Source organism: Centroberyx affinis, unplaced genomic scaffold (assembly GCF_046629955.1).
Source record: "Centroberyx affinis isolate AG114_WGS23_722 - 3 ecotype Tasmania unplaced genomic scaffold, CSIRO-AGI_Caff_v1 ptg006231l_1, whole genome shotgun sequence".
Classification (NCBI taxonomy): domain Eukaryota; kingdom Metazoa; phylum Chordata; class Actinopteri; order Beryciformes; family Berycidae; genus Centroberyx; species Centroberyx affinis.
The window spans coordinates 38,871-50,866 of NW_027283166.1; the positions used below are offsets into that span (position 1 = coordinate 38,871).

At 39.6% G+C, this 11,996-nt stretch overlaps 1 protein-coding gene across 1 annotated transcript; it reads left to right on the forward strand.

The window, feature by feature from the left end:
- The first annotated feature begins 1,101 nt into the window (after nt 1-1,101).
- LOC139638244 (galectin-5-like) lies at nt 1,102-7,896 on the forward strand. The gene is given in 9 exon segments (XM_071512313.1): nt 1,102-1,131; nt 2,705-2,793; nt 2,931-2,985; nt 4,723-4,839; nt 5,258-5,314; nt 5,992-6,080; nt 6,979-7,030; nt 7,033-7,137; nt 7,750-7,896. Coding segments are annotated over 9 exon segments (741 nt in total).
- Nucleotides 7,897-11,996: the final 4,100 nt, after the last annotated feature.

The following is an 11,996-nucleotide window of genomic DNA, read 5'->3' on the forward strand; positions in this document are numbered from 1 at the left end:
TCCCAAACTGTCGGTAGTGACCTTCAAACTCATATCAGTCTAACAGCCAGCCTATTAAAGCTTCAATCCGTGATTTAAATGCAGCTGGATTTCATTGTGGATAACTTGAATTGATGCCGTCACCTCTCAGGCATTTCATTGTGTCATGATTACTAGATATGAAATTAGAAAAACAGTTCCTGGAGAAACTGCGTGGGCTTGCTGCAAGCAGCTGGAAGTATAAGAATACCTAAGTTAGACAGGTCAGTGAGTTAAGTTTTAGGTAGTTAGACAGGTAGTTAGCTCAGTCAGTTACACAGGTAATTAGTTAGACAGTTCATTAGTTAGACAGTTCTACAGGTCAGTCAGACAGGTGATCAGTTAGACGAGTGATTAGATAGTTGACTAGTTAGACAGGTTAGTCAGTTAGACATGTGATTTCTTAGACCAGCAGTTAGACAGCTCAGTCAGTTTGAAAGGAAGTAAGTTTGACAGGCAGTTAGATAGCTCAGTTAGACAGGTGGTCGGTTATACAGGTGAGTGGTTAGACAGCTCAGTCAGTTAGAGACAGATGTATATGTGTGTATGTGGCTCCACAGCTGAGCCTGTGGCAGTTGATGAGTTTTGTGGCAGTTGATGACATCACCTGCTGTGAACATTCTGTCATGATTGTGTATGTGGAATTAATTAGCGGTAAAAACTTAAATATCTTAAAAAGTGTAGAATATGAAAAAGTTGTATACAAGCCTCTCATTCCAGTATGAGCTGAACATTTAAAGTTTGAATGAAGTTTCTACATGAAAGTATGACGGAGGAGATAGTCTAACTTATTTATTTTTTCTCTCCAATATTTGGACAACGAAAGTGTGCTTGCTGCACGGAAGCACACTAGATAGTGCAATAATGGCAATTTAGGTAATGGAAAACTGCAAGACAAATTTCAGAGGTCTGATGGAGAAGGGTTAGATCAGTCAATTTTTCACTATTCAAACACTGTCTAGGCTACTGCGGGAAATCGAAACCTATAAAACGGTTAGCCTATCTGCAGAAACCTCTAAATTTGAGCATCCAGAGGAAACTTCCTGCAGCTCAGCAAACCCTTACTGCCTCCTATTTGGAATAATGGCATTTCTTCAGCTATTTCACAACCCTGTAAGTATTTTTACATTTTTGTATCTGAAGTCATTTTTCGTCTGAGAAAATAAATGATGAAGACACAACGATAGAAGGTGCGGGTCAGGGTTCTAGTAACTAGTATCTTAAAATAACCTTACATTTAGCCTACATTAATTCACGCCTTAATTCATGCCTTAAAATGAGTTAAGGGAGTTATTAATGGAGGAGACCCCATCAAAACCACCTTAAACACCCCTTAATTTTTGACTGCTTTCTAATTTAATGTAAAATAGAATAAAAAAAAATGGAAAAAAATAAAATAAAAAAAAATAGAGACAGGAACTTTCCATTAATAACCATGTAAACCATGCACAAAAGGCATGAAAAATCCCTTAATTTCTAGTGTCTCCACAAACCAACCCATGAGTAAATCCCTTAAAAACCCATGATACTAACCTTACTTTTTTTTTTGCTTTGTTATTTTTAATGGATAATCAATGTTTATGTAATGAGAAATTAGGACGTTTCAGAGATAAAATTAAGGGGTTTGGTTTCCGTTCCCTTCTCTCGAGTGTAGCGGGAGGGAGCGTAGCCAAACTACACTCAAAATTGGGACAATTTACGGCTGCCTTGCTTGTCGGCAAAGGTGTAACCTTGCAGAACAATTATGATTTTTGACGAATCGTAAAGATCCATTCTTCTACTCGGCATACATCCAATACACCAAGAAGGAGTTATTTCAATACATTTTCAACTTTAAGTATTGGTTCATCTGTTATTTCCACAATCTTCGTGCACCAAAAGTGGAGGGCAATAGTGATTTTATAGAAATAAACAACACAGTCTCACGGCAGTCACGAAATAGTCACGAAAATGTAATCTATTGATTCGTGTACATGGACACGATTTTGCAATTTTTTTCGTGAAATGAACACGACCTAAAAAACTTGTCTCCACCACGACCTGAATTACGTTCCTCCACCATTAATTTGAAAACATACGTTTTGGCAAATATAACTACTTGTGTTACGGTTATGGTTAGGGAAATGGTTTGGTCATGGTTAAATAAAAAAAACATTCGTTAAAAATTTAAATGTGGCTTATGGTTGAAATGTACTTTGAGGGCAAGCGTAAACGCTCATCCGCCACTGTTTCATTTCAATGTCACACTACTTCCTAAGTCCCGACTGACAGAAAAGAAAACGTGTTGCAGGCACGAAAGATACTTCCAATTGAAATACATTAGTTTGAAAGTCGTGCTGAGTGTCATGAAAAAAATGGAAAAATCGTGTCCATGTACACGAATCAATAGATTAAATTTCGTGACTATTTCACGAACTGCCGTGAGACCGGGTTGAAATAAAGCGCTGATTGCTTTTAGGCCACTTTTACCAGTCGACAACGCCGCTTCATAAAAGGCCTTAGCCTACATCATGTTCTACCAGGTACATTTGTAGGTAGGCTAAAGAAGGAGGCATTCAATTGACAGATTTTTGTATGAAGTTTGGCGCAACAGTATTGGGGTTGTGTAAGGGTGTGCTCGACTCAATGTACTCGACTCTAGTATGAAAAAAGCTCATTACCTGAAAAACTCCTGTGTCCTTTCTAGCAAATCCCGTTCGATGGGGCTATCACCGGCGGTCTGCAAGATGGGAAGATCATAATTGTTACTGGCCGAGTCCTGCCTGGAGCGGACAGGTCAGGCATCCTTTCACTTTTTGGGGAAATGGTTCTCAAAGTGGGGTCCATGTGCCAGCAGGGGGCCTTGAAGGGGCTCCAGTGGGTTCCCAGCAACATGAGGAATTGTTTTTAACTGTTGTTTTGTCTCGTTTTAGTATATGTACCCGGGACTCCCTGGAAACCAGTGTAATTACTGAGCGGACTATCCTGGTAAAATAAAGTTGAACTGAAGTTTAATTTCACTGTAATTTAATTCACAACAAATTATACCATTTAGAGAATGTATATGAATGACAATTGTAATCCAAGGTTTCACTCTCACCACTATTATCTCCCCATGAACAGTGCAGACAGTTCTACAATTCAGTACTAAATCAGCAACTAAAATCTTCCCTTATACAGTGTTGTGAAAAAGTTTGTACACTTCTTGAGTTTTGTTTGGCCTACAAAATTATTTTTAAAATGAAATTATTTGATTTTCTTTGTCTGAGACCAATACAATGTTTTCTATTACACTAACGTAATGAGAAAATTCTATATATTTTTATGAAGTTAGAAAATTTTAATAGGGTTTGCAAACATTAAGTACACCCCTTGAGCTAAACTGTGTCACTTGAGATTGTGCTTCTAGGTTTTGAACATTATTTGCCATTCTTTGAAACATGAAGACCTGGACCCTAATGCCACCCATAAGTGAACCTCACCTTCCCCACTATACTACTGTTGTCAGCTTTTGTTGGCTAAAAAGACAGAATAACTACAATTTTGAATGGCAAATGTTCAAAAGCTATAGCTACAATCTGAATATGTCATCAGCATAATATGAAATGTTGATCAAATATTTGTCAGTGACACAGTTTAGCTCAAGGGGTGTACTTACGTTTGCAAACCCTATTCATTTGAATTCTCTAACTTCATAAAAATATCTACAATTTTCTCATTACTTTAGTGTAATAGAAAACATTGTATGGGTTTTGGACAAAAAAATCAAATCATTTAATTTAAAAAAAATAATAATTTTGTAGTCCAACACATTGTGCAAAAACTAAAGGGGGGGTACAACATTTTTCACACTGTAGATCCTGATCAAATCGGGGTCAATGGCACAAATGAGTGTCTATTCTGGGGTCTGTGACATGAAAATGACCAAGGAAAACTGCAGGGCTGGTTTTACTTGAATAACATGTAAGGATTACTATTAATACCAAAGATAATGTCTTTTACTTCCCAGGCCCATTGTTTTCAGCAATCTGACAGGAAGTGGTCTGTCTCTCTCTTTGTGGTCCCTCTTTAACTTTCTCTCTGACTTTCCTCTCAGTTCAGTTCAAATCTGCTTCATTGGCATGACAGAAAAGTAGCTTATGTTGCCAAGGCAATACAGTATCAATTCAGGTGATATTACAAAGATTAACAGATGTCTGGTAGTAGTTTCGCAGAAATCATCCTGGGTTTCAATGGAGAGTTTTAGTGTCCCATGATCTAAATGCAACCTTAACAAGAATACAATTCTGACGGAAACATTGAATATGGTCAAATTTAAAGATATTGAATATCGGCAGAAAATATCAGCGATCAGCGTCTGCCTGCCTTCAAAAACCCATATCGGTCAAACTCTACTGCTATGGTCAGCGGTGCTGGTCAGTGTTGGGATTTATTACACATGGGAAATCAGCAATCTACAGATAAAAATACTGTAACTTATATAGGTTACTCTAGCAGCATGCAGTATTTCTCTTTATTGCTATATACTGTAGGATGGTTGGATTCAACTAATATCAACTTGAATTCACAAATGACTATCGCTTCGTAGTTTATATTATTTAAGAGTAATATTACACTCTAGAGAGCCATGATTGAAGTAAGTTTAATTTCTCCCCCTAAACTACAAATGTGTTGAAATTGAATCCGAGCCCAGTTTGTTTGACAAATTTTATTTCCTCTCCACAGTTGACTGTCAATGGCTGCCACTTGATGGACTACAAACATCGTATTCCATTTAATACGGTGGATACAATCTCAGTGGGAGGAAAAGTCGAGGTTTTCACCATCCAGAGCAGCTTTATGGTGAGGATGTAGCCCAACTGCATGTAAAAAAAAAAAACACATAGCATGGCACCAAATATATTTAATATATGTGAAGTTCTAGTATAAAGCAAATTGATCATAGCATTAACTATGTATGCCAACTGAGTTAAATGTTTATGTTATTATTATGTTGAATATGTTGAATAATTATTTTCGGACAATATTGTTTTAAATAAGCCCATACCTAATGATTAAATCACCATGTAGTGATTTTGTATCTTTTTTTCACCTGGCAAGATTTTTTTAAGATAAGATGACAATTCCCAGAAGACAGATTTGTTGAGAAATAGATTGAAGATGAGACTAATGTAAGAGATTTCTTTTCATATTTGCTCCTCTACAATGTTCATTTCCTCCTCAGCCTGGGTTTCTTCCGCTGCAACTCTTTCCCCTGCAGCCAGCCTTTCCCCTGCAGCCAGGGTTTCCTTATCCAGGGTTTCCACCAGCAATGCCTGTGAGTATCTGGCAGATTGGTGTTTTATTTATACAAACGTTTCTTGGAGGCAGAGCTGCTCTGGAGGCAGAAATAATCTCATTGGTTGAGTTAAACCTCAATGGGCGGAGCCAAAGAATCACAGTTTTAGCTAAAGCTAGAAGGTAGCTAATGATATTTAAGCCTTGTGCTCTTGCTACTAACTGAAACAATGCAACTGATATAGGTTAGCTAGTTAGCCTAGCTGACCTACCAAGTTTAAACTAGCCATACTAGCCTGTAGCGATCTAGGTTAGTTAGCTAGCTGCTGACTTTCTAACATCATGAATGCCATAGTCATGAATGAATGAAAAAATGAAAAAAATGAAAAAGTCTTTGCCACTTCTATTATTATAAATATTTTGATCACAGTTCCTTCTTTTCCATCCAAGTTAGCTAACTGCACCACAAAAAACTCTGGTTCTTTGGCTCCGCACATTGAGGTTTAACTAAAGCTGAGCTGCAGCCTCCTTCCTCCCAAGTAAATTATCACAAATTAATTAAGAGGTAATAGCTATGTCGTCTGGACATGGTTTTTATCTTGACACTAATGTTAAATCCCAGATCACTACAAGGAAGAATTAAGAATGTGTTCATATAGCACTGCTCTCTTAGTTTCTAGATAATTGTTAATAATTTCCTCTAATATTTGTATACAGACTGTTCCCTACAAGGGTGTAATCAGTGGTGGACTTCACCCCGGCAGGACCATCATTATCCAGGGGATAGTTAGTCCCAATGCCTCAAGGTCTGGATTCATTATTAATTGATTTCCTTGTTACATTTTACGTTGCATGCGGTATACTTATGCACATCTTGTAAAAATAATTTAAAATAGGTGCACACCTCAGGACTGAGGACTGTGTACCTAGGATACATTAAGATGAATAAAAACATAATAACAGGGAGAAATAAGAATAGGACAAAAATACAATGAAGTGAATGACAGAAAAAACAATGCAGACCAGCAGAAATATTTGCACTGATAGAGGTTTATTAGGGTCACAAATGAGAGACATTTTGGAGATGCACCAGTTTCATAGCCTATAGAAAGTGACAGTACATCATGAAACACATAAAACCGTGTGTAATTTGGAGCCAAAGACATTTGCAGACTGAAATAATGATATGGTGAATACATTTGTTTTAGTTTTCTTCAACCATTACGTTACCAAAAATACTACTCTCCTAAAAACATAAGGGAATCCACTCTAGGAATCTATAGTTTGTATTGCATCTTACCATCGCAGCTCCTCATACTTGATCCAACAGTATGTTGTTTGGAGCTCTGTAAGTTTGTCTATTTTTGTCTGTCTACCTGACAAATGCAATGTCTAGGTTTGTTGGTGTTCATTCAGTACTGAATTCTGCTGACCTTATATGGGCTTACTGGGACGTTTACTTATGCCACTTGCAGATTGTCAGGCATGTGCTTCCAATTTAAGATGATGTGTGATTCAGCGATAGACTTTTGTGTGCAAGAACAGAATTAGAGGCCTGTGCATGTTTCCTGAATCTGAGTGTGGATTTTTGCAATTTTCTCTTACGGCATTTCTAAAGAACACATTTAAGAGGAACATAAAACATTAATTCCTGAGGCCCAATGGCATGTTCTACTCTCACTTTTCCTCTGTTTTTACTCTCAGGTTCCATGTGAATTTAGACTTTCACAATGGCACTGCTCTGCATTACAACCCACACGTTTCCATGAGAACACTGTGGTTCGAAACACCAGGGTGGGTGAGCAGTTGGGGAGTGAGGAGCGCTCTGGAGGAATGCCCTTCCACCGGGGACAACCATTCACGGTACAAATACATTACTAACATCCTGAGTTGATAGGTTATTTTGAAGGCCAATACTGACAGATTGAAGTTGCCAATAGCCAATATTTTGTGCCAATATTCAGGTCTAGATTCACTGAGATTGCGTTGTGAGAGCAATGTGTGTGTTTGGACCTCCGCTGCTTGAGCTAAGAGCGTAGAGATTTCCAAATATGGTTTCTGCAAATTGCCAATTGGACCAGTGGTGAAGGAGGAGGTGTCAAAAATGTGTATTTCCAAAAAGTCAAAAGTGCAGAAAATTCAAAATGGTGAGCAGGGGTGGTCCCGGGGGCAATGTTGTAGAGCACATCTGGCTGCATATGTATATATACCAAGTTTGGTGTAAATCAGACTTGCGGTGTGGGAGTTATGGCCTTTTATGTGTATTGACTGTTTTCATTTGTTTATGACACCACCATCTGGCCCATCAGGATCATAAGCCACCAACAATATAATTTTGCCAAATGGCATGACTCTATCATGTATGATACTTGACCAGTAAAATATTGATCAATTGTACAATGAATATGCCAGTTAGTTTCACAGTAACCTGCATGGAGTCAAAGTGGGTGACTGTAACTTCCTTTTTCTTTTCAGCTGATCATTTGCTGTGAGGCTGACATGTTCAGGATTGTGGTCAACGGGGATCAGACACATGACTACAAACACCGCTACACCCCCCTCCAACAGGTTGACACCCTGGAGATTAGCGGGGACGTCAGCTTGACCTCTGTCTTGCTGTAGTTCATTAGAGATCCAGGACCTGCATCTTGTATTAATGATGCCTTACAGAGGTCAAGCTTGCAAATAGTAATTCCCATCTTCATAATAGTATATGCTAGTGATCCCCTGAAAACAGTGGTTCTTCATGTAGTAGGAGCTAGGGCTGGGCGATATGGTTGAAATCAATATCATGATAATCATAAGGATTTTTCTCAATATCAATATATATCACAATATGGTTCATGTATGCAAAATCACGTTAAATAATCAAATGAATGTTCATCTCATTGAACCGAATGGTAATGTTAGGTGTGATGTCAAACAAAACAGAAATATTCAAATAATATTCCTACCATACCTCATTTTATGAGAGTTTTTAAGTAAAATTTGCTTGTCATCATCAATTCAGAGAGCAGAAATGTGTGTCACGATATTAAAATATCTTTATATCATCACGATACGATGCACTGCTTCTTAATTCCAAAATGATTTATATATTGTGACAGTGTTTTGTGAAATTAAAATATAATGTGACAATGTGTCATGGTGTGATGAATTCTACTTTGAGTTGAATATTGTCAAAACTAAGGACATGGTAGTTAATTTCAAAAGGATTCAAGTTTCCAAACCCACTGTAATTGTTGTGAAGAGCGGCGCTGAAGGGGTTAATCTGCATGGAGCAGAGAAGCCCGCCATGCACCCTGCCAGATTGACGCCTCCTTAAACGAAATGGCAGTCTGAAACCTTTGAAGGGACCAAAGTGACCTTTAACATCGCTTCTGCCTCTAATCACCAGAAAAGGTTCCTTATCAAGGCCACCTTTACCTCCAGCCAGCTTGATCTGGCTGAACAGAGCTAACCTGCTGAGGTTCTCCGCCATTTCAAACACCTTCAGGGTCTGCCCATTCAGCCTTTCGAGTCCAGCCTGTCTTACTCATTGGGTCAGACAATCTTCACCTTCTCTGCCCTATTAAGAGGGTCCGTCTAGGTCCTGAAAATGGTCCTACCGCTACTCACACCGGCTTAGGGTGGACCCTTCAAGGACCCACACTGCTCCCTGCAGATTCCACAGAACACACTGCTTCTGATCCTGACAGACACTGAAATCCAGACCCTGTTCCTGGAGAGTTGCTCCGTCCAGTCAGATCTCTGTCGGGATGTGGAGAATCTCTGGCAAATTGATGTGCTCCCATACCAGAGTAATAAGTCTACAACACGATCCAAGCAGGGCCAAGAAGCAGTAGCCTGTCTTGAATCTTACAGACAGCCCCCAAACTCCAAGCCCCCAAGGTCACAGTAATGGCCTCTCTTCACCACACAGAGTGACAGCTAGCCCGCAACCCAGAACGTGCTGCAATTTACAACCATGAGATACTGAAGTCGGTAGATGCTGGATATGTCAAACGCCTCACCCCTCAGGAAGAAAATCAGTCCATCCAGTCCTGGTACATACCCCATCATCTAGTGGAACACAATGATAAACATCGAATTGTCTTTAACTGTTCCTATAAGTTACAAGGTCACAGTCTAAATGACTACCTTCTTCCTGGTGCCACGCTTGGTCCGTCCCTGATCGGTGTTCTTCTGCACTTCCGGCAGTATGCCTTTGCCATCAGTGGCGTTATCAAATCTATGTTTCACTAGATCAGACTTCTGCTCCGCTTTTTGTGGAGAGGCATGAGGAGAGAGGAACCTGCGGATGTCTATGAGTGGCAGGTTTTACTGTTTAGAACTACTCGCAGCCCCTGTTGTGCGATATATGCAGTGCAGCATCATGCCCAAGAACACCAACCAGGGAACAAAGACATCCTGCAATCTGTGCTGCAGTTGTTCTATGTAGACAATTGTCTACAGAGCCTACCTACTGCTCGGGAAGAGCCTCTTGGACCTGATGCGCTCCTTTCTTGCCCTAGGTGGATTTGAAATTCGCCAGTGGACCAGCAACTGTCCTACTATCATCCAGCACTTGCCACCAGAGGCACGGTCTGCCCTCCTCAGAGCTCTGGCTTAACGAAGACCACACCGCTCTTGGTCTGATCTGGCATTGTGCCACAGATACCCTTGGTTACTGGTATTGGCCAGTGGAGTACAAGGTTCTGACTGTTTGGAATGTGTCAAGAGTCCTAGCCAGCCAGTATGATCCCCTCAGTTTCCTCACACCATTCAATTTGTACAGACATTTCTCAGACATTCAGAATTTGTACTTTTAGCTTTATGTCGGTACTAATTCTCTGTGTAAAGATGGCTCCGAAAAGGACAACAATGACCATAAGATTACTCCAAACGGCATAATCCCAGTGCTCTGAAGTGAAACGAGTCCAGAAGTCCATTATTTACTTCATTATCTTCTACATTTTATCCACTTTTACATCGCCACACAGTCACAACTGTAGCAAGCAGATGCTGCCTTCAAATGCTGTCAGAAATATTGCTGAAAGTTGAATTTTACATAATAGCCAAGATGCCAAGATGTGGCGTTCTCACTCTTTGTTGAACATTTAGGTGTCACGTATATACAAACATTTTTAGCCAACTATTTATTATTAAAACATAAGTTATAAAGCTGATGGGAATATTCTCTTCTTCTATTGTGGCAGCACAAAGTAGCCAAGCTTTGTTTCTAAAAGTGTCAGCAAAAACAGCTTTTATTATGTCGGGGTCCATTTTGTAATTTCTCACTTAAAGATAGGCTACATGAATACACAATGAGTTGTAATTACGATTGTTAAATTTGGACTGACGAGCTTATGAGGTGCGCCTGAATGCAGCAAGATTCTTCCATCAGATCTGACAGCCTGTTTGGCCTGACTGTTATTAAAATGCATTTGTTGGATCTTTGCATTTGGTTTGTATTGTTTATTGCTATTTAAATTTACTCTTACCGACCTTTTTGGCTGGTAAAAAAAAATGTCTAGTGGGAACCCTGGTTCTATGCATGACCATAGCCAGCTATGAGGTCACCGAGGTCTGGACCTTCCTAAAACAAGACTAGGTCAAAACCTAGTATATGGTTTGACCGTGTATGAAACGCTAGAGGGCTTTTAATTTGAAACGACGGATACAGGAAGTGGCGACACATTGCGACACCCGGCCGAGGTGAGTGTCTCTCCCCTATCTGTGCATCGACCAGGCAGCCTACTGTGTGCGGTAAGCAGGGCTGCCAACTCTCACGCATTGACCGTGAGACTCACGCAACTGACACTTTTCACACGCTCTCACGCCACAAGTCTATTTTCTCACGCCGTGAAAAACAAATTCATAACTGATAACGTTGCGGCGCAAAAAGAGACACTGACAGCAGGACAGACAAGACAGAGCAGCACCGTGCAGCAGCGAGTTATTCAGACCATAAAAATACACAAATCTATTATATTGTAATTTATTCCCATGCATGGTGCTTAGAGTAATCTCAGTCAGTGGCTCGTCTGCGTCTCTCCCTCTCCTCTCGCGCCATGCGCACCAGGCAGGAGTGAGAGTGAGTTGCTATGGTTAGGGGGACGCACTGTGTCTCTGTCGCTCTGAAACCGTCTCGCGATAATAATAGGTTTTTAGGTTAGTATGCCTATGCAAAATCATGTAAGTATACCTCAATGTTGAAATCTAGTAATATAACATAATTTAACATTTTTGGTTAACATTATACAGGGTTGCTGTTTCTTGATTTAATCCAAGAGGTTAGGTGGTGTAGAAATGCAGGAAATTTGTTTTAAATTACTATTTTTTTTCTGGGGGAGGACCACCAGACCCCCCGCCGATTATGTATCTTACTTTTGCCAACAGGTCCCTCTGTATGTATTTAATTATAGAAAATGGGTTTGTGTATAGAGTATAGCTTGGGTTGTGTTTCTAGGTGTCATTTTGGTATGAATTTTGCTCGTCCAGAAATGCAGTAAATAAGCTCCATTAAAAGAAAAAATTCTGGACCTCACTAATTTCTAAACCCTGGCTACGGCCCTGGTTCTATGTATGATGTTATATAATGTTAAATTAAAGGAAGGGTATCATTTGCTTTTTCAGCAATTTTATATAATTACCTGGTGTCTATAAAATACATCTGTTATGTTTTTTTCAGTAAAAATCATTTAGTTATAGCTTTAGCTATTCCCTTCCCAGTGTTTGTT